The 25,330-nt window shown below is 37.1% G+C and overlaps 2 protein-coding genes across 3 annotated transcripts in view; one reads left to right on the top strand and one right to left on the bottom strand.

Annotated features, from left to right (window-relative positions):
* The window catches only part of LOC131968346 (voltage-dependent calcium channel subunit alpha-2/delta-3-like), a 38,753-nt gene extending 24,951 nt beyond the window's left edge, over positions 1–13,802 (top strand). Inside the window, exons 16-39 of one of the 2 annotated variants that reach the window (XR_009394032.1) lie at positions 824–895; positions 1,965–2,045; positions 2,149–2,223; positions 3,136–3,219; positions 4,205–4,276; positions 4,369–4,430; positions 4,536–4,603; positions 4,730–4,775; positions 4,890–4,987; positions 5,110–5,203; positions 7,360–7,455; positions 7,579–7,700; positions 8,292–8,369; positions 8,468–8,529; positions 8,607–8,651; positions 8,743–8,805; positions 9,654–9,724; positions 9,852–9,927; positions 10,193–10,233; positions 10,891–10,946; positions 11,085–11,199; positions 11,345–11,457; positions 11,882–11,962; positions 13,023–13,041. Coding sequence is in view for 1 of the 2 variants with exons in the window: in XM_059329179.1 (XP_059185162.1) it covers positions 824–895; positions 1,965–2,045; positions 2,149–2,223; positions 3,136–3,219; positions 4,205–4,276; positions 4,369–4,430; positions 4,536–4,603; positions 4,730–4,775; positions 4,890–4,987; positions 5,110–5,203; positions 7,360–7,455; positions 7,579–7,700; positions 8,292–8,369; positions 8,468–8,529; positions 8,607–8,651; positions 8,743–8,805; positions 9,654–9,724; positions 9,852–9,927; positions 10,193–10,233; positions 10,891–10,946; positions 11,085–11,199; positions 11,345–11,462; positions 11,885–11,962; positions 13,023–13,115 (1,866 nt within the window). In the remaining variant the exon portion in view is untranslated. Of the gene's footprint in view, positions 1–823; positions 896–1,964; positions 2,046–2,148; positions 2,224–3,135; positions 3,220–4,204; positions 4,277–4,368; positions 4,431–4,535; positions 4,604–4,729; positions 4,776–4,889; positions 4,988–5,109; positions 5,204–7,359; positions 7,456–7,578; positions 7,701–8,291; positions 8,370–8,467; positions 8,530–8,606; positions 8,652–8,742; positions 8,806–9,653; positions 9,725–9,851; positions 9,928–10,192; positions 10,234–10,890; positions 10,947–11,084; positions 11,200–11,344; positions 11,463–11,881; positions 11,963–13,022 lie in introns of both variants that reach the window. The other variant, XM_059329179.1, reaches the window with a different exon arrangement.
* A 5,609-nt stretch (positions 13,803–19,411) lies between these two features.
* The window catches only part of LOC131969172 (uncharacterized), a 47,929-nt gene continuing 42,010 nt past the window's right edge, over positions 19,412–25,330 (bottom strand). Inside the window, exons 8-13 of the mRNA XM_059330349.1 lie at positions 22,898–22,951; positions 22,736–22,795; positions 21,018–21,107; positions 20,893–20,911; positions 20,389–20,466; positions 19,412–19,753 (exon numbers count right to left, since the gene is read on the bottom strand). Coding sequence (XP_059186332.1) covers positions 19,696–19,753; positions 20,389–20,466; positions 20,893–20,911; positions 21,018–21,107; positions 22,736–22,795; positions 22,898–22,951 — 359 coding nt within the window. The 3' untranslated portion in view covers positions 19,412–19,695. The remainder of the gene's footprint in view (positions 19,754–20,388; positions 20,467–20,892; positions 20,912–21,017; positions 21,108–22,735; positions 22,796–22,897; positions 22,952–25,330) is intronic.

The following is a 25,330-nucleotide window of genomic DNA, read 5'->3' on the forward strand; positions in this document are numbered from 1 at the left end:
CCTCTGTGAATCTGCAGGAATTCATTCGGACACTACTTTTAATTAGTTCTGTGTCAAATAGTAGTCTGATGTGGTGAGACCTTTTTTGTGTTCAGTGCTACTTAATTTTGTAGCCGCTTTTGGTTTCATTATTGTCAAGTTCTGAAGCTGTTATTATTCCCTGCTGAACAACTCACGCTCTTCTCTTTTCTATATGGAAATTTTAATTGAGTTTCATGTCAATTATGCAGCCTTTTAACTGGTAATTAGCCACTGTACTGTGTTAATTTTTTATTAACATTTCAATGGAAACTGTAAAGAGTTGTATTTATGAATTCTTTTTTGCTAATGCCATTAATAGCATTTTTTCGGTAGTAATTGTAGAAGCAATTGAACGTCAAAACACTTCATTTTTGGAATCTCAGTTTGTCTACTTAAGTTGAATTATATGCAGAGAATGAATTACATGTTTCCCAAAAATTTGGTATGCTGTGAAAAACAGAATGAGAACAGAAATTAATGAATTGTAAATCTTTTGAGACTGACATTCAATTAAAAAAGCACAATGACAAGATGTCTAATAATCAAACTGGAGATCTTTAACGATTTTTTCTAAATAGACACACTCATTCTCTATTTATTTGTGTTTTACACAGTGTCCTAACTTTTTTGGATGTGTGGTTGTAAGAACTACAGGTAAAAATAACACAGTTTAATTGTGTTTTTTCCTTTGTGCAGTTTTTGCTTTTGACTGATGCTTGCAAACCTGACACGACTCTCAGTGGCATTACTCAGACAAATGAACTGCTTTCAACAGTTAAAAATGACTTGTTTTTTCTTTCAGTTGAAGAGCAAAGCGGGCCCCAGTCTGATGACGACAGTCGCCATGCCGGTCTTCAGCACAAAGAATGAAACGGTGAGTGACAGTGACTGACTCATGTGATGGTAGAAAACTAAGTGCATTTACTCAATAACAATGCTGACATCCATTTGGTTGAGTATTTCCACTTTTTGCTACTTTATTCTTCAGTACGTTTCATATTGTACATTTTGCTCTACATTTATTGAACAGCTATAGTTACTCACTTTAACATATAAATGTGTAATAATTTAGAGGTTTCTACTGTTGGTTGGACAACATTGTGAATGTGTTACTTTGGGTTTTTATTTTTCAGAATTTTTACCGACCAAACAATGAATTTATGGAGAAAACGATCAGCCGATTAATCCAATATTCCAACATGAAAATAATAATTAGTTAATAGTTCAAACTGAGCTCCACCTCAACCAACTACAACAGCAAAATCCTCCTTTTAAATGAATGCTATAATAATTATAATCCAACCAAATGATGAATAATAGTATAACCGTCACAGGGGACATTCAATATTTTATATATACTTTTTATACTTTAAGTCCTGATAATACTCCCATATTTTACTTAAGTCACATTTTCAATGCAAGACTTTTACTTGTAACAAATTTTTTTTCAACTGGGTACAAGTACTTTTCCTCAAGTAAAGGGTTTGAATATTTCCTCCACATGTTCATTCATTTGTCCAGTCAGTTATCTATAATTTCAAATTACCTATAAGAATCATCAAGGTATCACTCTATTTTAAGAACCCTAATAAAATCACAAGTCACATAGAGGTTTAACATATTATTAGGATTTTACACATGAAATCTATCTATACTTTGTGAAAGAACAAACTAGAAGAGCACTCAGAGATCATAGAGCTCCACCATGGCCGTGTCCCATCTCACAATGTTGACAAAAGTGAAAAATAATTTGTCTATCCGCACTGCGACTTCGATCTGCTCCAGAATGTTGTGGGTTCTTTGGCCCAGGCTGCCCCCTTACAGCAAGGTTCATGAAAATTGGGACGGTAGTTTTCCCTGTAATCCCGCTGAGACACAGACAGACTAAAGTGAAAACATTCCCTCTAAAGTTGTGTTTGTATGTTTTGAATTTCTTCATGCAGAAGAACCAGGGTATTCTGTTGGGGGTCGTGGGAACAGACATCCCTCTGCAGGAGCTGATGAAGCTCATCCCTAAACATATGGTACAGTCAGCTGTTCTTGAACTTTTGCTTTGAATAAATGAACATTGATATACATTTTTTTTTTAAATGTTTCTTCCTTGTGCATCTTATTTCGTGTCTCCAGTTAGGAATCCATGGTTATGCATTTGCAGTCACAAATAACGGCTACATCCTGACACACCCGGACCTCCGGCCTTTGGTAACTCACTTTCTTAACATTACACCAGAACAGTCTCACAACATTCCCTGACTTTACCCTGTTTCTCCTCTTTTGTTTTGTCCATGCAATTGTATACATAACGGAAATGATGAAGTGCAAGCCTCCATTAACGAGGGCACACAGAGACAAATGTGTTACCTGGTTAGGAGGCTAAATGGGCTCGTATAGTCTGTAATCCCCACCTTTTCCTTTGATGTATGCATGCAGGGATAAAGGCCACACATAGGGCTGGCTGGCCTGAGATTTCCCAGAGGTAACTTAACACTCGCTGGCAGAGACCACAGCCGCTCGCCCTGGGACCGCTGGTTCCTCAGGAGCTATGGCTGTGCTAGTGGATCTGGGTGTGCCAGTGTTAGTGCTATTCCTCTCTGTGCAACTGTGTGCGTGTGTGTGTGGTTGTGTTAGTCTGTGGTGGTTTTCTGTGAGTGTCTCTTTGTGGCTAAAACTGTGCTGTGGTTGTCGTCGTTGACTTGTTGTTTCTTGTGGAGCAGACGACGTACAGTAGCAGAGTTTGACATGAACACTTTAATGCATCGATGTAGAGGGTGGATTTCCCATCAATCATATTAATACTTTTTAATTTACCTGACAGTGTTAATTTCACACATGATTTGTTAAATAATTACACAGCAAAAACCTCCATAACAAGGCTTGATAAATAAGAGCAAACAGCAAGTCTTCATGTTAATACTGAAACACAAAAGATAAATTATAGTGAAGATTTTCAAATGGATTTCTTTCATTAACATCAAGCTGATAAATTATGTGTCACATGTTTCACAGTTGGGTCAGGCCAGAGTAGCAGACATGTTTAAGCCGTGGTTATTCAAAATAAAACGTCACTATGTAAAATGGATCATTAAATCGTGTATACTGTGTTCCTCTGTTCAGTATCAGGACGGACAGAAGAGGAGGAAGCCAAACTACAGCAGTGTGGATCTCTCTGAGGTGGAATGGGAAGACAAAGATGATATTGTATGTATTAAACCCCTAAAAATGAATGGTACCAAGGGAAAAAAAGTCATTATTCATTGAACAATTTGAAACACTAGTTGTACTTTGATCTACATGCAAAGTTGTGTGACTGCAACAGGCACAATGTCTTGATTTTACCTTTACATTTCATTGGGAAAATATTGTTCTTTTAACAGGTTTAGTTACAAATAACTATTTTTGCTCCCAAAATTTATGAGAAGCATGCATATTATATTATATTATATTATATTATATTATATTATATGATATTATATTATATTATATTATATTATATTATATTATATTATATTATTTTATATTATATTATATTAGTTTAGTTTAGATTAGATTATGTGAGGATATGTTGATTTAAAAATCTTTTTGTCTTTTTTGAATACATTTGCCATCATTTGGAGGTTTTCACTGTTGGTTGGAAAACATTCTGAATGTGTAACTTTGGGTTTTAGTTTTATTTTTTTAACAAACCAAACAATGAATTTATGGAGAAAACGATCAGCAGATGAATCCATTAACCATAATGAAAATAATCATTAGTTAATAGTTCAAACTGAGCTCCACCTTAACCAACTACAACAGGAAAAAACTCCTTTTAAATGAATGCTTTAATAATTATAATCTAACCAAATGGTGAATAACAGCATAACCGTCATAGGGGACATTAAATGTTTTTATACTCTAAGTCCTGATTATACTTGCATATTTTACTTCAGTCACATTTTTAATGCAAGACTTTTACTTGAAACAGAGTATTTTGTACAACTGGGTATTAGTAAAGTAAGTAAAGGGTTTGAATACTTCCTCCACATGTTCATTCATTTGTCCAGTCAATTATCTATAATTTCAAATTACCTCTAAGAATCATCGAGGTATGACTCTGTTTTAAGTACCCTAATAAAACTGCAGTCACATCGAGGCTGCGGTACCGCTGACCCCTCCTCAACTCTCTGTGTGCTTCATCTTTCAGCTGCGTAACGCCATGGTGAAAAGGAGGACGGGCACGTTCTCTATGGAGGTGAAGAAGACGGTGGATCGAGGGGTGAGGCTGCAGATAAAAATGTTTAGTATCTCTCTGTTGCCTCTCATCTAAAGGAGTAAATCTCATCTGCACTTCTTTTCCTGCTCTTTTAGAGGCGCGTCCTGAAGATGCACAACGACTATTACTACACTGACATCAAAGGAACGCCATTCAGGTGGAGGGAAAAAAAAGTTTCATTGCGTTCCCAAAATGACTTTCTGTCAGGTTATGTCTTGGCTACAGTTAAATGCTGATTCTCTCCTCTTGTTTGTGTCTCCAGCGTTGGCGTGGCTCTCTCCAGAGGTCACGGAAAGTACTTCTTCAGAGGAAATGTATCAGTTGAAGCGGGTATGTCACTACAGCTCTGTTAACAAAAGCTCGAGTACAGTGAGCCGCGTGTCACTCTGAGAGGGTTTATTGTATCAGTCGACCCAGGCTGGCATTGCTGAAGCGTTACTGACTTGTGTTTTTCAGGGCTCCGTGATCTGGAACAGCCAGATGTCGCCCTGGCAGATGAATGGTAACGCTGGGGTTATGGGAGCGGGCATTCATGCGTTATGTAGGTTATCCCTCTGTGCTCATCGGGGATGCTGAGGCCTGTGATGTAACAGTGTGGCTCTGTTTGGACCTACAGGACTTACTGCAACACAGAGGAGCAGCACGAGCACCGTCACCTGACCCAGATTCAAGCCATCAAGCTCTTCATGACGGGACGCAGGCCGCACCTGAAATGTAAGACACATCTGAGTCACACCTGAGTAAACTGGACCACATGGAGCCTGTTTTATACACGATAAAAGTCTGATTATCATGTGAGGCATGAACCAAAAATGCTGGGTGTTTTGGGTGAGCAGGTGACAGAGAGCTGATCCAGGAGGTGATGTTTGATGCTGTGGTCACGGCTCCGCTGGAGGCCTACTGGACCGGACTGGCCCTCAATAAGTCAGAGTGAGTAAGAAGGGCAGCTTTATATTCTCATTACAAGTCCATAGCTAAACGTGTTGTTTGTTATTAATGAAGGCTGGCATTAAGAGTTTACTAATAAGCCATCAGTAAATATTTGTAAGTCATCTGCAATTATAAATGTGAGCAAATCCAAATGAAATGCTCTCACTATAATCCATCAAGTGTGTGTCTGTGACTGATAATACGCTTCAAGAGTTATGATCAAGTAGAAGAAACAGCAGCCAAGGAGATTTTTCACAACCTGCCAAACTGAAATAATTCTTTCTTATGACTTATAAGTGATCTATAAAAGAATATTGATGAAGCATTTGGTTACAAACCTATTATTAAGTATGGCATTTTAGACAGGAGATTTTTTTTTACAGAAATTCTAAACCATATCTCTTCACAATCAATGATATATTTATATACACGGCCGCCCGTAAAGTTTTCAGAAACAATCCTGTTAACTGTGGTATCATTTTCATTGTGATATGTTTGGAAAAAGATATCTGTTAATTAAGTTTTGAGAAGATTTCAACTTTATCTGTCAAGAATAAATCACATTTAGACAATCATTTCATGGAAAGAGATAAAAAATATTTTATTTCAACTTCATGAGCGACTGTGTAAATATTCACTGTCCTCCAAAAAACTACCCCATAGGATGGATGGATGGATGGATGGATGGATGGATAGATAGATAGATAGATAGATAGATAGATAGATAGATAGATAGATAGATAGATAGATAGATAGATAGATAGATAGATATTGTTAGTCAGCGACCTCTAGTGGCTGGAGTAGTTCAGATGGGAGCAAAGGAAGCAGGGAAGGCGATGTGCACTGCAAAAAAAGAAAAGTTGGGTGAGCTCAAAATTTCAAGGTAACAAACTTCGATAAAATTTTAAGTTGGACAATTAAACTAAATATTTTAAGTTTTGTTTTTGAGTTTGCTCAACTCTGAATTCAGATTTTTGAACTTATAATTTTACATTGTATTAACTTTTAATCCTTATTTCTGCCATGTGCTGAATTGGCACGATTGTAACGCTGCTATGAAATGTCAGCTAATGTTGCGACCACAATTTTGAGTTAGCATTGATACGCTAATGGCTACTCTTGTAGCTGTAACGAGCAGCGCCGCTAGCATCAGTTAGCCGCTAGCGTCAGTTAGCCGCTAGCGTCAGTTAGCCACTAGCATCAGTAAGTCGCTAGCTTTCGCTAATGACCGAATTTCACAACAAAGAAATAAGAGTTAGCAGAACTATTGTCCCTTGTTGTGAACCCAAACTTAAAGATATACGTAACAACAACAACTCACAAACTTGTTTTTGAGCAGACAACTGGCTTCCTTTGTTGTGCTAACTTACATTATTGCCCTAAATGTCAATAATTTATATTTCCAAGTTTTACCAACTTAAATCACTGTTTTAGGCAAAAAATACAAGTTGGCTTTTTTTGCAGTGTGGTATAAAGAGTGACAAAGTCCTGGTAGGGTGGCGCCGAACCAATGAGTGCATTTTTCCACAAAATGAATACTATGGATTTTGTCCCCATCATGCACAAAAGAATTACTTTCGGAAGGTGTTTTTTAACAGCCAGGGGGAACAATCACAGCAATCCAAACTATTTCCATGCACATTTGGAAATGTGAGTTACACAAATAAAAAGTGTGAACTCTTTCTTCAACGCCTCCTATTATACTGTCCTGGTGTACATACAGTGGTATGAGGTCTGTCTCAACATTTTAATGTGAAAGGCTATTCTTTTTAATTAATTCATAATTTAGCCCATAACATATCAAATGTCACAACAAGTGTCCAGGGCCAAAAGGGATGTCTTCTTCAAATTACTTGTTTTATCTACAAAACCCTGCATGAACAATATTACATGACTCAATTAAAAGCAAACAAGTTTTAGCAAGTATTTTGGAGTTGCGCAAAGTATTAGTTTTTTTTACAATATAACTCAAAAATGCATCAAGAATTTTCGTTATTCACCATTCGGTAATATGCATCCTATCTGACTTTTGTCAGAGAAGCAACAACAAAAAGATAAAATACATTGAGTTGTAAAGTTGTTCAGTTACGTTCAAGGAAAGCACTATGAATTGTGATGCACAGATGTGTTTTTGATGCTCTGCGTTACACCAACAGGAACTCAGACAAAGGAGTGGAGATCGCCTTCCTGGGCACTCGCACCGGCCTGACGAGGACCAACCTGTTTGTACCCGCCGATCATCTCTCCAATCGGTGAGTCCCGCCGCTCAGCGTCTCTCTAATCATTACTTACAGCACGAGGCGAGGCCCTGATTGTGCTTGATGAATCTAATTCTTTGCTCGGCGCCTCACTTTTCATCCTGTCTGCTTCCTCAGAGATTTCCTGACAGCGGAGGACAAGGAGGGAGTGTTTAATGCTGATCACTTCCCTCTGTGGTACAAGAGAGCTGCAGAGCAGGTCCCCGGCACTTTCCTCTACTCCATCCCTTTCAGCACAGGTATGCAGAGGAAAACCAGAGATTAGAGGTGGAAGCTAAAGAGTGCAGTACAGAATATAAGTTCCCTGAGAACTTTATCAGCCTTATAAGTCTATTTTCAATTATCAGGTACAGCACTATATAAATTACTTATTGGAAATTCATCCGGCTGCTTCAGTCTTTTAGCGTTTTAACATCTTAATCAGTCTCTCTCGATGTCCCTCGTTCTGCTATGGATTGTGGGTTTTACTGGTTTCCACTGATAGGATGTGCAGCACAGCTCGCCTCCCTCACAGCTTTTATGAAGTTAATGTTTCTCACGTTGCGTCTGCGAGCCAGAGGACGGAGAATCCAGCTTCACTCTCCACCACATTTACCATATTTCCCTCCGTTAATGATGACTGCATCCACTCATAACCTCAAGTGTCCCATCACAGCACCCATTTCAGAATGATTAGAGTCATGTGGCTGTGGAGAACGCTCCGCCCACACGTGATGGACTGGTACTGCGGTTTCTTCTCAGTCTGCCAGCTCAGGCTGCTAAGTGAAGGGCCCCATCTAGTGAGCAGAAAGTGTCATTTCAACAAGTTTATTCTCTCTTTGTCTCTCCAGCTTTGGAAAATAAGAGCGTGGTTTTGGCCAGCACAGCCATTCAGCTCATGGATGACAAAAAGTCTCCAATTGTTGCAGGTAAAAACCACCAAACCATCTTTCATGTCATTATTATCTTCACGTTAATACTTTTCTTTTGGATATGATGCAGTATCTAATGTGTGTGTTGTGCTCAGCTGTTGGGATCCAGATGAAGCTTGAGTTCTTTCAGAGAAAGTTCTGGACTGCCTGCAGACAGGTAACTAAAGAAACACCATTGAAGCAAGTTTTACAACAAATTATGTATGAAACTAAATGATGTATGTTTGTGCTCAGTGTACAGCTCTGGATGGAAAATGCAGCATTAGCTGTGATAACGCGGTAAGAACAGTCACATAACCCTGTTCTTTGTTTTCAGTTTATTTGTTTTTAGTTTTTATTAACATAATCTTGTCTTCCACCCCTCTGACAGGACATTAACTGTTATCTTATCGACAACAACGGCTTCATTCTCGTCACAGAGGAGTCCTCTCAGGTACTGTGTGCAAGTCTACACCCATCAACACAAGTTTAAACAATGGAAAGAGCTAAACCCACCCAGAGAGACTATTTTATCCACCTGCTACTAGAGATTACTTACATTGAGGCAAATATTTGAATGTATTGAAGTTTTCTTACATTTTATGCTTAAATTGGCAAATGAGGCATTATCTTATTGTTTCTTGTTGTATCTTTTTGTTTCATTTTGAGTCAGATATTTTGACAGGGAATTTTGATATCTCTTTTTATCACTCCATAAATCAGCAAATATTGTAAACAGTCATTAAAAACAAATTTGAGTGTGTTTTAAGGATAAAATTGTCTATAAAGCAGGCTATTAATGAAAAATGAAGAATGAAACTGGAAAGGTTGATGCATGTAAGCATTACTGAAGTGGATGGTGAGGATGGGAGAGTGTGAGGGGGGAAAAAAGCATATTTTGAGAAAACAGCCTTTTAACATTTCAACCAATAGATATCACCATGAAACTTCTGAAGTTGATTTCTGTAACTTTAACGTTTATATAATGTAAATGGCACATAATCTTACGCTAACTTAAACAAATACAGCAGCATTTGGCACTACAGAACAGCCGACAAATATTCAGTAATATATAGATTTGATAGTATATCACAGTGACTCTATGAGATTGCTTTCCTTTAAAATAAATACTATTTGCTGCTGATGCAAGTTGTCTGTAATTTAAACCAGAAAATATTTAATTTATAACTTAATTAGTTACAGTATAGTCCTTTTTTAATTTGCCGTTCCCATTATTTTGTCCACCCAGTGTAATGCGTGTTAGCTCTGAGCCTGTGTGCTTTGACACGACTTCTCTCTCAGACAGGGCTCTTCTTTGGAGAGGTGGAGGGTGCTGTGATGAGCAAACTTCTCCAAATGGGATCCTTCAAAAGGTCTCAGACACAACTGAACATTTCTCTGATCTCTGAACTGATACATTCCACCTGAAGCATGTTGTTTTTCTTTATAAATGTCATATTTGCTGTTGTTACAACCTCTGCTGCTCCGCTTGTGTTTCAGGATCACGCTGTACGACTACCAGGCCCTCTGCAGAGAGTACGCTCGGAGCAGCGACAGCGCTCGCACTCTGTCAGATGTAAGCCACACAGAACATCAGCTGGTAGATTTAAAGATAGACACGCAATACATTAATCGTTGTGGTTCACTGCTGTTCATCTACGTTTGTATGACCCGAGTTAAACTATCAGCACAGACCCCGAAACCTTTCTCAGTTTGTGGTCACGCTGTGGAACATCAGTGCAGAGCGTAGCCTCGACATGAACTCTGAAATTAAATGTAAAAAATCTTTGAGTTTGTTTAATGGCAGACTCTAACATTAAATTATTTTCTCTCTCTTTCAGCCCTTCACTGTTGTTAAGTGGCTCCTGACTGAACTTGTCATGTAAGAACAACACAAAAAAAATGTATTACATTGGCTCAGAAATTACAACGTGGTTAGTCTTTATAATGAGGGTATAGTGATTAATAATGCTCAAGATTTGATAAGAACAAAAAGTTGAGAGACGTAAATGGAAAGGCAGTAACATATAACATTATATCAGCTATTTACTAGTATCACTTCATCATGACTCAGCATGTCAACCAGAGATGACGTACACTGGTAATTGTTATTGTGCTTAAATTATAATACATAATGGTTAATTTTCTAATTTTCTTTAATTTTTAAACTGTTTATACCTTTTAAGAAAGACATTAGTCAGCAATTTGTTAATGCTTTTCTTTGTGTTAACTGATATTAATCTATATTTTCTCTCTATAATAAAAATATTTTTATTGGCTTTTTAGATGCAAAAACATTCACTACAAAGAACAGACATGATCACGTACAACATCCAGTATGAAAAAAGTTTAAATTTAAAGAAGTAAAACCAACAAAACAAAAACACATGTGCATATTAATAAAATAAGGTGTAGAGCCAATCGTGCACAATGGCGTCCAACTCAGCAACAGATCCCATCACCTCATCAGGGAACCTTATTTAACTACCTATAACTGGAAACATTTGTGTAATTGTGATATTTGTGTATTTCTCCTTAGTTTTCTGTTGGAGTTTAACCTGTACAGCTGGTGGAACGTGGATCTCTCAGTTAAAGGTAACTGTAGATGAAGATAACCACAGTCTTGAATGTGTAAGAGGGAGTAGGTGAAGGAGAACTGGAAACCTTTTCTGCTCATCTGTGGTTTTGTTAACTTACTGCAGCTCAATTAAACTTGCTTTGTCACACATTTAGCTCAGAGACCTCGTAGAACCACGATGGTGCCGTGTGATACAGAATATCCCGCCTTCGTCTCCGAGCGCACCATCAAAGAAACAACAGGCAACATCGAATGTGACGACTGTGTCCGGTACGGCTTCAGGACAACTGGAGAGTCACCAAATAATCACAACCTTTCCCAACCATTTTTATCTATATTAAACAGTGCATGGGCAGCCTGCTACAATTCATGTTATAATATTTTAATTCCAGTCTTGTGTCTGTTTGGGCTGCAGATCTTTTGTCATACAGCAGATTCCCAGCAGCAACCTCTTCATGGTTGTTGTGGACAATAAGTGTGACTGCAGCAGCTCTCTTCCAGTCACCATGGATCCCATCGAGATCATGTATATCCTTTCTACAGGAAACAGATGTTTGACATGTAGAAACAGATGTAGAAAGGAGAGTTACTGACTGTGAGAGTGATTTTATTTTGTCATTAAAGATATACTATGCAGGATTTAAAAAAACAAAACAACTTGCAATGTATAGACTCATTTGGACACGAAGCTACGAAAATAGCGGACACAGTGCAGAAAAAATGCAACTATAGCACTAATCCTAACGCCAAGCGGACCAGTGGATCTCGGGTCTAAATTGTGTGTTCACAAACAGAAAGTGATAATTCCTGCATAGTATGCCTTTAAAAGCTTCTTTCTTTTTTTACTTGCACCACTTAGGTGTTGTATCAGTCTAAATTATATAAATTAGTTGTTAATTAACTTATAAACCTGTTCTGTTAATTTATTTGAATCCTTGACGCCTTTGAACACAACGAGACACTAAAATGTGACAGACTGAAGTTTCAGAAGGACAGAAAGAAGCCTGAATCATGTCATCCTTTCCACCCTGAGGTACGTGGCTGTGTTTGTCTACATGTACAAGTACATATTCAAGCTGACACTGAGGCACAGCAACAAACTGTCTGCAAATCTCCAGAAACTCACTGCTCCCGGCCAACAAATAGAAAATATTTAGAGGTGCTCACAGGCAGATTTATTACCCTTTAACAGATGGAGGCTGGCTGTTTACTGCTTCCACTCTTTATGCTAAGCTAAGCTAATTAGCTGCAGTATCTTCATATTTACAGTACAAACATAAATCAATCTTCTCATTGACTCCCTGCGGACAGTGATTGAATGCATTTCCCCAAAATTGTATAGTATACATATAGAGTGAGAGCATAAAACAAATCTTTAAACTTAAATTGGAGAAGATGCTGAAGAACACATATCTGTGACTTGTTTTTTTTCTCTCAATTTTGTCTAGGATATAGAATATTCTGTAAACTAGTTACTATATCAGGGGTACATACAACTGAGGGCTGCAAAACCTTTTTTTTTTTTTTACAGTAATGACTAACTTTACCTTACAGTACCAGTATTGGTGACAGAGTTGCCATGCCTTTAGTAGTAGCCGAGTAGTGTATTAAATGTAAGCAATTAAAAGTAAAAGTATCGAAATGAAGAAAGTGAAGATTAAAATATAATGCATGGTTTTAATGTCATGTCCGTGGCCCGAACAACGTGTTTCTGAGGTCTGCCATTGCCCCAGTGACCACAGTTTATACGATATTTAAAAAATAAAAAAAATCAATAAATTAAATAATATAGAGGCTATAATATGTTTCAGACACTATAGGTCTTTGTGAACTGCACCCATTTTTTTGCAATGATTAAGAATATTTCAGGTGTTTCCTTTTAGTTTTACTTAGAATTAAAAGAAATTAGAAGTGTTTTTTTGTTTGCAACCTTTCTGAAAAATTACAAAAATAAGACCCAACTAGTTCTATTAGTACAGTTCTTTAAGCATCCACTACTGTCTTTCCCAGACCAAACATATATCCACCCTGTTAATATTTATAATTGTCATGAACAGCTCTTTTTGTATCATTAATGACTGTGTCTTCTGCAGGAAAATGCCATGGAGTGTGGTTCAGCAACACGCCTCTCCAGCCCTCTGACAGCAGCTCTGCTCCCTCTGATAGCAGCGACTGTCAGCAGGTGACCGTCGGCAGCACAGTTGGACATAAGTCGGGACTAAATCCACAAGAAGATGCTTATAAACACATAGAGAACATTGCCAATCAGAAATGAAACTGCTCATACCTCTGCAACAGGCAGCACTCTGATAAAGAAAAAAAATCTGTAGCACTGAGACTCACATTCATTAATGCAGAAAACATAGGCGATGTGGTGCAGCAAAAAAAAATGAGAGTAAAGGGAGAGCTGGGAGACTTTGCTCAGATCACGACAGTTTGCCATATTGTCCTGAATGTGTGCTGAAATTAAATAAGAGAAATAAAAACAGTAAGTCAGGAGTGAGAACAAGATATTTCTTGTCAAAGTATAAAACAAGTCCTTTGTGCAAAGGATGAAAGTAAGATATCAAATATGTTTTTTTGTTTTGTGGGGGAAAAAATGAAGGCTAATGTAAAAGTATGTGGAATGTAAAATGCACTTTTGTCACGTGAAAAAAAAAAGCAGAGAGGTTTATATTTTTGGCAGTTAATTGCTAAAAACAGTTAACAGTGCCATCATAGTTTTCTTTCTTCAAATATTTTATTTTGTAATTTATTTATTTTTTCGTGTCTGTAATTATATGGATTATGTAAAAAAAAAAAAGAAAAAAAGCTGAGAGACAACAGAGAATTAGAAGTTGCTTTATTCTGCCAGTTTCTTCTTGGTTTAAAGCAGAAGACATTTCAGATGACATAAAAATGCATGAAGAAGAAGAAGAAAAGGAGAAGAAGAAGATCACAGAATGTTACATTGATATATCCCGCCATTATTTGTCAAGGTGACCACATACTCTTAACCTCATGTTTGAGAAAGCTGATGAATAAATACAAAGAAATATTTTCCTTCCTTCATTTATCCTCTGAGTTTTTTGTCAAGTGTGTGTGTACTTGTTCTTGTACTTCCTACATAGCGAGGACCAGAACAAGTGTTTAACCACCAGAGTGAGGACACTTTTGCTTGGTCGTTACTTATTCAGAGGCCTGTTTGATGGGATGAAGGTTAGTATTAGGTTTACATTTCCTTGTGATGGTTAATTAGGGTTAAGGGCTTGGGATGCATGTAGTCAATGAGTGTCCCCACAAAGACAGAAGAACAAGGAAGTGTGTGATGATGTATACACAATTAAGAAAACAAAAAGAGACTAAATAAAATTCAAAGCAGGTAATATTTAGCAGGAAGTTGTAAATGATGTAATTGTATGATAATGCATATTCATATACGTCTTAAAAAACATTTAGTTACAAAAAAAAATCAAAGACTGACATTAAACAGAAAAAACACAAAAAAGCTATATTTACATGCAGTTTTGAACCCTCACTGTGTTTATGTCATACGCCTTAAATTGAAAGTTGCATCTGGCTGTAAAACTTTATTAAAAGTTTGGTTTAATCTTATAAATTGGTTGATCTTAGAAAAAGACATCACAATCTAACATTAGTCGTGGTTAGACCATTCAACTTTAAACACCAGGCTCACTTTACTAATAGTTCTCCAGGCTGACTGCTAATCTTTTTTATCGAGAGTGTAAAACAGTGTCAGTATTTCTTCACGGTGCTGTACATCAAACTCATCGGGACTGAGGCAGCTGGCTCCTCATTGATGGAGGCGTATAAATGATACATATCCGACTGAGAAAAGAAAGTTATTGTCACTACTTAAACTGATTGTAGCATCTATTGATATAAATGTAAAATCTATTTGATATTGTCCCTAATGTCAGACTTACATCCTCTTTTTGAGATTCCCGCCTTTTATCCTTCTCAGAACCTGCTGGACAAACAAAGTAAAATGATTGTTTTCCACAAAGTTTGCAATTTAATTTTAGTCTGTATATCAAATATTACATAACTCAAAACAAATTAAGTCTTCAGTCCAGCTGATTGAAGGCTGATGAATTTGATAATGATATACAGGACTTTATAATGATTGTATGTATCTTGAAAAGCATTGGTCTATCAAGTTAATCTTTTATCCAAAAGAAAATTAAAGCAACTGTTTGTTCACATGTGAAGAAGAGTGTTAGACCGAACAGAGGAGGTTATATTTATCTCAGTGCAGCAGTGGTCTCACACGTGTGGTTAACTTTGAGTTTGAGATGCAGGTCTCGCATGTTTGTTATAAACAAGCTGATGAGTTATACAATAGTTTAGAGCTGTGTGACAACTGTACAACCACACTGCATTCAGACAAAGCACTGAAGCTTCATTTAAATACCTATATAAAGATATTTTGAATTTATTAGAACAAAACAGTTCTCACCAGTTTTTCGTCTGTTCCAGAGAACTGCAGAAATCAGCAAGATGACGCCCACAGTTACTCCACAACCAGCCACAACTGCTCCACACTTCAACACCCACTTCTCTGCTTTGTAACAACAGAAGCCATAGTCAAGTCAGTTATCCACTCAAAACATCCACAAAAAAGCATGAATAGATTGTTTTGTTCTGAGTAAATTAGGTTGTAAACATAATTAAATCTCCTTAATTCAAGTGTTAAAGTTACATTTACTCACTTGAAGCTGTTTTCTGATCTGATTTTCTATCTGTAGTATCAGGAGTACGAACACTTGAACCTAGTGAATGCACACAAAATGTTGCCAGAGACGTTTTTAACACATCTACAGTAAAAGATGTTAGCATTTCATGCAATTGTAACAATCTTCAGTCTGCCTGTTATTTCATCACCTGATTCTGGATTCAGAGTCACTGTACTATCTGTTTCATGAAGGCACAAAAAAATATGACATTAATATGACATTAAAACTATTTATTGTCTAGCTTTGTACCCTGGGTAGAAATATATTATTTTCATGTAATAATTAAACATCTGCGCTAACATCTGCACAATAAGAAGCTAACTTTATAAGCAGCTGCATATCTATCACACACTACCCGAATAACCACTCAGCAACGGGGCTCAACATTTAGGATTGCCAGAGGCAAGTAAAACATCACACCAGGCTAATAAGTCTAGCAATTCCCTTGCCCCCTCGGGTGAATGGTAAAAAAGCAAAGAGGTGAACATGTCAGTCATCTTGTTTCCTTCTCATCTCTGTTAAGAGTTAAACATGCACTGTACCCATCAACACTCAAAGACGAGTGAAGTGAGAGAAGTTGAAGTGGAAGCAGGTATTTCACTTATCCCAGAAACTGGAGTTTAGTTGTGTGGCATTAAAGGGTGCTGGTGAAACTTCAACTATATACTGCACAGTTTTCCTCAAGTTTGAGAGCAAGGCCATTGTTATTTAATAACTACTAATAAATAAAACAATATGTAAAGGAGAAAGTAAAAACTGACCTTGGCAAACAGGCAATTTAAAACATTAACCCTGAGCAAGCTTCACCTTGTATGTGCTTTGACTGAGATTCAGGATCATCGCTTTTTATAAATATTCAGTGTTTCACATGTGAATATTACATAACTATAATTTATATCAACAATTTGAATTGTGAAACATTAGATAAACATAATAAATAATCACCTGATGCTGGTTTCCCTGGTGTTGGAGAAGTGGAGGTGAAATCTCCAGTGGTACTCAGCGTCTCAACAGTCGGACCTGGTGAATCAGCAAAAATACTTTTCATAATATTAAATACACTGAAACATGTTTAACTGGTGATACCGTTTATACATTGTCTAACTAAACCTCTGTAATATTAAACAGCCATGTAATAATGTTTAGATTGTTACCTGATGTTCGTTTTACAGGAGTTACAGAAGTGGAAGAACCAGACATGCCGACAGTCAGACCTCACAGATAAAGAGACAAAAATCTTTAATATTAAAGAGCTCTGTAATAATGTTCAGGACTTTGTCTTTGTCGTGGTCATACTTGACTCTTTTTCCACAATGACTACAATAAGAGGAGGTGGATGGGGACTGATGAATGTGTAAAAATAGAGAACTATATGCACAACAACATGGGACAGCCTTATTATTGAGTATTTCTATGTTTTATATACATTTGTATATATACATATGTAAGTAGAGTGAATACTCGATTTTGATCTAATTTCACACTGTCTTAATTAGACTTTTCAAATGACATGAAATTAAACAGATTGATTAGATGTGATCTGATACAATCAAGCCATATTAAGTCATCAGTGTTTTTTGACTGATGAGAAAGTTGTCAGTATGTCAGAAAAAATGTCAGTAATTATAATCAATAGTTTCATTCTGGCATTTGTGAAGGGTCTGTTTGTGTGTCACCTGGTGTACGTTTGTAATGTGTAATTTTCAAAAATTGTGATTATCCATCACTCAGAATAGTAAACTCTATTTTGACTTTAAAAAAATATTCATAAAACTATCAAAAACATACATGTATTACCTGAATCATCCACAACAGGTGGTGTTTTAATGGGAATGAAGGTTGTTGAATCAGTGTTTTTGTCTCTGTTTTGGTTTGTGACCCCTAAAACAAATTAACACTTAAAATATTACAGCATGGCAGCTGGAATATATTACAGCACGCCACTATTCTAGTATCAAGATAATAACATCAGTAGGTGCAGCAGACAGTCACTCACTTTGTATGGTGATGGAGGATGTGCCACTGTGTGGAGAAGGATAATGTAACTCTCCAACCTTTACAGTGTAGAAACACGTCACTTGGACCTCAGCAGGTGAACTCTGATGTGATATCTCCAGCAGCTCAGTCGCTGTCAGTGTCTTCAGACAAGAAAACTCTTTGGTTTGTTGTCCACTTAAAGAGTAGAAATTACACTGAGACACAGTAACGGATGGTGGAGTCTGACAGTTCAGTGTGACTGAGTCTGTGTCTTTGATCACTGCTGGGCTCACTGTCAGTTTAGGTGGAAGAGAGGCTGAAAATATAAATTTAGGTTGTTTTTAATAACTCAAAATGTATTTTAAACATCTCAAATGATGTCACCTGGTGTAAGTTTGTAATGTGTCATTTTCAAAAATTGTGATTATCCATCACTCAGAATAGTAAACTCTATTTTGACTTAAAAAAAAATATTAATTAAACTATCAAAAACATACATGTATTACCTGAATCATCCACAACAGGTGGTGTTTTAATGGGAATGAAGGTTGTTGAATCAGTGTTTTTGTCTTTGTTTTGGTTTGTCATCCCTAAAACAAATTAATATATTACAGCATGGCACTTTTTCTCTTCCTGATAATGTATAAAGATATGATCATATCAGTAGATTGGAAAAACAGTCACTCACGTTGTATGTTGATGGAGGATATTTCACTGTATAGGGATGGAGAATTTGAGTCTCCAACCTTTACATTGTAATAACATCTCACTCTGACATCAGCAGGTGAACTCTGTTGTGACATTGCCAGAAGCTCAGTTCCTGTCAGTGTCTTCAGACAAGAAAATGTTTTTGTTTGTCTTCCACTTAAAGAGTAGAAATAACACTTAGACAGAGAGAGAGATGATGGAGTCTGACAGTTCAGTGTGACTGAGTCTGTCTCTGTGATCACCGCTGGACTCACTGTCAGTGTAGGTGGAAGAGATCCTGAAAATATAACATGTTGGATTAACCAACTTTTTTTTATTTTTTTTAAACAAAATATTTCTGACAAAAAATATCAGTGGATGCTCAATTAATATCACCTAAACCCAATATCCATGTTGAGAGCCATTCTGCTGTTTGTGCTCGTATATAACAAGTCATTAAAAAAGCAGCAGTGTTTACTCACTTTCAATGGTGATGGAAGATGTATCACTCTGTGGAGATTGAGACCCGTGAAGGTAAAAACATTTCACTTTAACATCAGCAGGTGACCTCTGATGTGACATCAGCAGCAGCTCAGTCCCCTTCAGTGTCTTCAGACAAGAGAAGCTTCTGACGATTCCTCCACTTAAAGTGAGGAAATAACACTGAGACAAAGAGAGAGATGATGGAGTCTGACAGTTCAGTGTGACTGAGTCTGTCTCTGTGATCACCGCTGGACTCACTGTCAGTTTAGGTGGAAGAAGAGCTGAAAATATAGATGTAGCCAGTATGTTATATCAACTGCTGAATAATGACATCATTCTGATAATATTCCAAATGAGAAATTGAGATTTAATGTCAAGGAAGTACATACAACTGTACCACCAAACGATGTGTAAATATTGTCAACTTAATAACAGGCTATAATAAACTTCCCCAACAGTGAAAACAGTAAAACTTTCAAAATTAGAAAACAGCTCAGAGACTGACCTTGTGCATGAATCTTTTGAAATGAATCTGTTGAAAGGTAAATATACATGATAATTAGAAGAAAGATTGAAACTCTACTCAGTTTAATAAGAGGTGGGAGGTAAAACAAGATACATTTTATTTGTCCTGATTGAGAAATCTGTTTAGATTTTGTACTGTAAATCCCGAATAAGTCCACAAATAAACACCTCGGAGCAACAATACAGACAATAAGAACTTTAAAGCACCAGACATAAAAAAAGATAAAACAGAAGTTTTGTATAACATGCTGATATGAAATGGCTGACATTATTTAATGAAGTCATACTTGCAAGTGCGAACCTGCATTAGTTTATGATAATCTACATTAATAATGAATAAATCTATAAGAGGTTAAACTCACACAGGAAGATGATGAGCAGCAGACGTCCAGCCATGATGAAGCTGATCACTCAGACTGTCCAGATAGAAGATATTGTGTGTCAGACTGAAGCTCTCAGGAAAACCACAGACACGCCTCAGAAATACAGACGTGGCCTTTTTAAAGCGTATGTGTTTAATTAGACACCAAAGATACCACCAAGTACATTTTATCATAATTTCTGTGGCTTGGTTTATATACAGCAGCTCTGTTGCAGCTTGTGGCCTGTTTAAATTATATTAAGGCTTAAAGTTTTGTATAATTAATGTCTAGATGGACCAACATTCTGATGTAAATGTAATAATGTTTATATCAATTAACATGTACAAAAAAAAGCAAAGTGGAAAAAGATGCAAGAAAAACAACGTTTGGATTTTAAATTGACATGGTATTGCTGGTTGCTGTCTCTCAGGAGATGCTTCTCTGAGTCCTGATGATGTCACTCTATGGAGAGACAGAAACCGATTTGATTTCACTCTCAGCACAGTGGAAATGTTATTAAGATATATAATTAGTTTAATTAGCTTCTGTCATGCTGCAAATAGGAATTTTCTAAATTTCATGATTGTAACTGCACATGTAAATTCTGGACACTTCAGCAGAATGAACTTGCACCACCGAGTGGCGACTATGAACCTTTAACTACATTCAGGAAAAGAAAAGCAGCTCACCAGTTGTTGCATTCATAGGTGACGACACTGTAGGTTTCATCATAACCAGCCTGCAAACCAGTGACATTGATTTTTGGTCTAAATGTAAAATATTAGAGAAGAAGCAAAGACACATTAAACATTTTCAGATGAGTAAACTGTATAACTCTCCCCCACACATCTCAATGATGTCATTAAAAAGTGTGAATTTCAAACTGTGCTGGAAAATATGGACTGAGTCTCTCTGACCTGACAGTTACTATTACTCTGCTGATTTCTTCATGTCAACATCTACTTGCTGCTGCACCCAAACATGATACATCTTCTGCTTTTCATTCAAGTTTTGTCAGCTTGTTCACTTAATAAGAGTCTAGCAGGATCTTTAAATTGTCTATGCTCTGTTTTATCTTAATGTTGTTGTCTGCTGAGAGTTTTCCAGCCAGAATCATCACTGCTGTCTGAAGCTTTGAATGTAAACCAGAGCAAAGATGGAAAAGAAGACACACACTGGTGCTGATTTCTCACCTCTTAGAAACACTTTCTCCTAGAAAAATGCAAAAAAAACATAATCAACCCGTGAATATTGATACCAGCAGGTCAAAGTAAAATGAAAATTCAAATAAACTTTGTTGAGGATTTTTTTTTCCTACCAGTCCTGCTTTGAAATAAGAGAAGTGCCAATCCAAGAAAGAGGACACCTGCAGTCACACCTCCTGCAATCATCATCGTCATCTTCTCTGCTTTAAGAGAAGAGGCCATTAATGTGTGTCTGCCCACAGTGTTAACAGAAAGTAACTAGAAAATTTCCTCTAGGGAAATTTTGAAAGGGCCACGGGGGCTACTGCCGGTGTGTGTGTGTGTGTGTTTGCGCGTGTGTGTGTGCGTGTATTTGAAGCATGTGTATGCATGTGTGAGGAGTGTGCATGCTTACGCGCATGTGTGTGTGTGTGTATCTGTAACTGTAATCACATCAAAGATCAAAGGCAATCAGATCAAAGCAATCAACAGAATAAACTGACACCTGTTAATGAAAGAGTGACAGCAGCCAGAGGTGGACTGAAATTTCCGGCCTCGAACAGAAAGCATTTTTGGCAAAACCATAATACCTATCAATGATCCGACTTCACTTTGAGCGTCCCGAGTTCTTCCTGAACGTCTACATGTGATTTTTTTTACAGAAAAATGAAAAAATAGCTTTGTTAGAGCGATCTAAAAAAACTGTTCCATCTTCCCTTTTTCCGAAATCTCCCTGCGTTTTTAATATGGGAGCCAATGAGGCTGTTGGTGGTTTTGGTGGCGAATCTGTGCGTCGTACGCTCAAACTATAACTCTGACAGCTTTACCAGAGGATTGTGAGTGAGAAGACAAATTTTCCTACATTTCTATATATAAATTATTTCTGTAGAGTGGAATTTGCGGCCTGGAGCACAGTTTTCAAATTTATTTTTTGACAATTTTTTCTCTCCCTCTACACTCTGGCGATGATGTCACACACTGTGACACGAACATTCCGTGCAATACACACCCATTATAATCTCAGAATTTCTCCAAAAATGATCATGGTCATTGAACAGGGATTGATAAAAAACGATATGACCTATCAAAACATGGATTAATACACAGATACACAAGACTTGTGTCTACTGTTTAAAGTTTAAATGGAGTCTCTAGGTGAAATTATGCCGGAGAAGTAGACGTTTAAAAATCTCCAATTATTGTTCTTTTTCGCTCATTTTTTGTCGCCCGTCCCATTCATTTCAATGCAAAATTTTGGGCAGTTTTTCGCGACGGAAATTCGTATTCTGTAGAGAAAAGTAATAGCACACCGATCCCGATCAAACCGCACGTTTTGATATATAATTTGTCCTGCAACTCTTCTAGTTGTAGGACTAGTAGTGGGACGAAATTGCGTCCGGAAGAGGAATAAGAAAAAATCCACAGTATAACAGTAGTGCTCGGGGCTTTGCCCCGAGGCCCTAATTAGACACAAGGCAACATCAACACTAAAAACAGACAGACCGGGAGCCAGTGTAAAGACACATACTGTAGACTCTTCTCTGCTCTTAAATTAAATGTCAAATCAGTACCTATATCAAACATTACATACAGATTCAGGACCTGCCCTGAGCTCTTTTTACTTCCTGGTATTATTAATTTGTTAGGCCACCAGAGGTCCCTGTAGTACCTTCCTCCCTGGATGTGAGCCGGGTCATTGCAGCTGCCTTTAATGAAGCAGCTCTGCTCAATCAGCTAATCAGTCTGTAGGTTCACACATACTGTAGACTCTACCCTTCTTCAGTCAGTGCTAATAAACATTTCTAGTAAAGCATCTTCACATTTTAATGCACTAATTAAAAGCAACATCTACCTGTTCTTTCATCTCCAGATGCTGAATTCATAAGAGTTGTGTCAGCAGAGGTCAAACTACCTGCAGCAGTGATGAAAGACACAAAAACATTCAGATTAAAATAACAAATGTTCCAACATTTTACTGAAAAGTCAGTGTTTATTATTGAGAACTTTATTTCACCTGTTTCTGGTTTCACTGATGTTTTCATTGTAGAGATAAAGCTACCAGTCCGCCCTGATGAATCAACAAAAGTACATTTTTTAATCTTCATAATACTCTGAAACACTGATTGTATTTGACTAAAATCACACTTAATATGTCTGAAATTGCTACCTGTTGTTACAGAAGTTGCTTGAGTTGAAGTATGGAGCCTGGTAACAGTCAGACCTGCAGAAAAAAAAATCGTTTTACTTTCAAAATAACAGCAACAGTTAGAGCTCTGTGATAATGATCTGGATTATAACGTCTACCTGTGGTCACAGGAAATGTCGTTGGTCTCTCCGTCTCGTGTGTCTCTTTCTCCACAATATCTACAATAAAAGAAGATGATTTCAACCTGTCAACTTCATGTGCTGATAATGTGGAGTAAAATAATGTATATATGTTTTTTGTGTGATTTTTAAATTTTAAACAATTGTACAAACTTTAATGTGTGACTACTGGCCGATTAATATGTTTCATTCTGATATCAAGCTGTCAGATTTTAACATTTAAAATTACATTAATTTAAATACAAACACAAGCATTGAGTCATTCATAGGCAATTATATTAAATATTATTCTATTTCAGTGCAATTGCTGTAGCAGTGTAACATGTTTCTAAATGTCTTCTCTCACTCACCAGTCAAGCTGAATGCATCACTACGAGGAGACAAAGAGTTGGGTTCACTTCCCAAACTGTAATCACAGCTGGCATCTCTTTGTTGAACCGAACGTAGACGACTCAGCAGATCATTAATTGTGACAGTAAACTGGCAGAACGACTGTTTCTTTGAGGTCCTTTCCTTATGGATCGCTCTTGTTAGGACTTTATCTCCAAAGTACAGGTGACATCGTGTACCACCATCAGCAGATCCAGGCAGAGAGCAGATAAAGAGAAGGTGATCACCAAGCACATGATCAACAGTCAACTGTGGTTTGTTACCTACAAAAAGGATTCATGAGAAAACAATAAATATTCCACAATTCCACTTTAAGTCGGCTCTTTAATTTCAAACATTTACATATGTCCCACTGTGATACAACCACACATGTTTAAAAACCTAAATCATTTATGAATATGAAGTGAGTTTGTAAAATGTAATAAAGAAAATATAATCATCTCTCTTTGCTCATGATTTAAAATATTCTAACATTAAAAAACAACAACTAATCAAACTAACAAGAAGCATGTATGTATCACTTGTACTGTTGCCCACTAGTGGCATTACAATGGAGACTGTAAGGGTTCCTCAGTTTGTTTTGGTTTGTAAACCCTAAAAACAAATCCACACCTGGAATATATTACAGCACGCCACTATTCTAGTATCAAGATAATAACATCAGCAGACAGTCACTCACTTTGTATGGTGATGGAGGATGTGCCACTGTGTGGAGAAGGATAATGTAACTCTCCAACCTTTACAGTGTAGAAACACGTCACTTGGACCTCAGCAGGTGAACTCTGATGTGATATCTCCAGCAGCTCAGTCGCTGTCAGTGTCTTCAGACAAGAAAACTCTTTGGTTTGTTGTCCACTTAAAGTGTAGAAATTACACTGAGACACAGTAACGGATGATGGAGTCTGACAGTTCAGTGTGACTGAGTCTGTGTCTTTGATCACCGCTGGACTCACCGTCAGTTTAGGTGGAAGAGAGGCTGAAAATATAACATGTTGGATTAAACAACTTTTAAAAAAAAAAAAAAAAAAAAAATATATATATATATATATATATATATATATTTCTGACAAAAAATATCAGTGGATGCTCAATTAATATCACCTAAACCCAATATCCATGTTGAGAGCCATTCTGCTGTTTGTGCTCGTATATAACAAGTCATTAAAAAGCAGCAGTGTTTACTCACTTTCAATGGTGATGGTGGACGTATCGCTCTCTGGAGATTGAGACCCATGAAGGTAAAAACATTTCACTTTAACCTCAGCAGGTGACCTCTGATGTGACATCAGCAGCAGCTCACTCGCTGTCAGTGTCTTCAGACAAGAGAAGCTTCTGACAATTCTTCCACTTAAAGTGAGGAAATAACACTGAGACACAGAGAGAGATGATGGAGTCTGACAGTTCAGTGTGACTGAGTCTGTCTCTGTGATCACCGCTGGACTCACTGTCAGTTTAGGTGGAAGAAGAGCTGAAAATATAGATGTAGCCAGTATGTTATATCAACTGCTGAATAATGACATCATTCTGATAATATTCCAAATGAGAAATTGAGATTTAATGTCAAGGAAGTACATACAACTGTACCACCAAACGATGTGTAAATATTGTCAACTTAGTAACAGGCTATAATAAACTTCCCCAACAGTGAAAACAGTAAAACTTTCAATATTAGAAAACAGCTCTGAGACTGACCTTGTGCATGAATCTTTTGAAATGAATCTGTTGAAAGGTA

The sequence above is a fragment of the Centropristis striata genome, chromosome 3, assembly GCF_030273125.1.
Source record: "Centropristis striata isolate RG_2023a ecotype Rhode Island chromosome 3, C.striata_1.0, whole genome shotgun sequence".
Classification (NCBI taxonomy): domain Eukaryota; kingdom Metazoa; phylum Chordata; class Actinopteri; order Perciformes; family Serranidae; genus Centropristis; species Centropristis striata.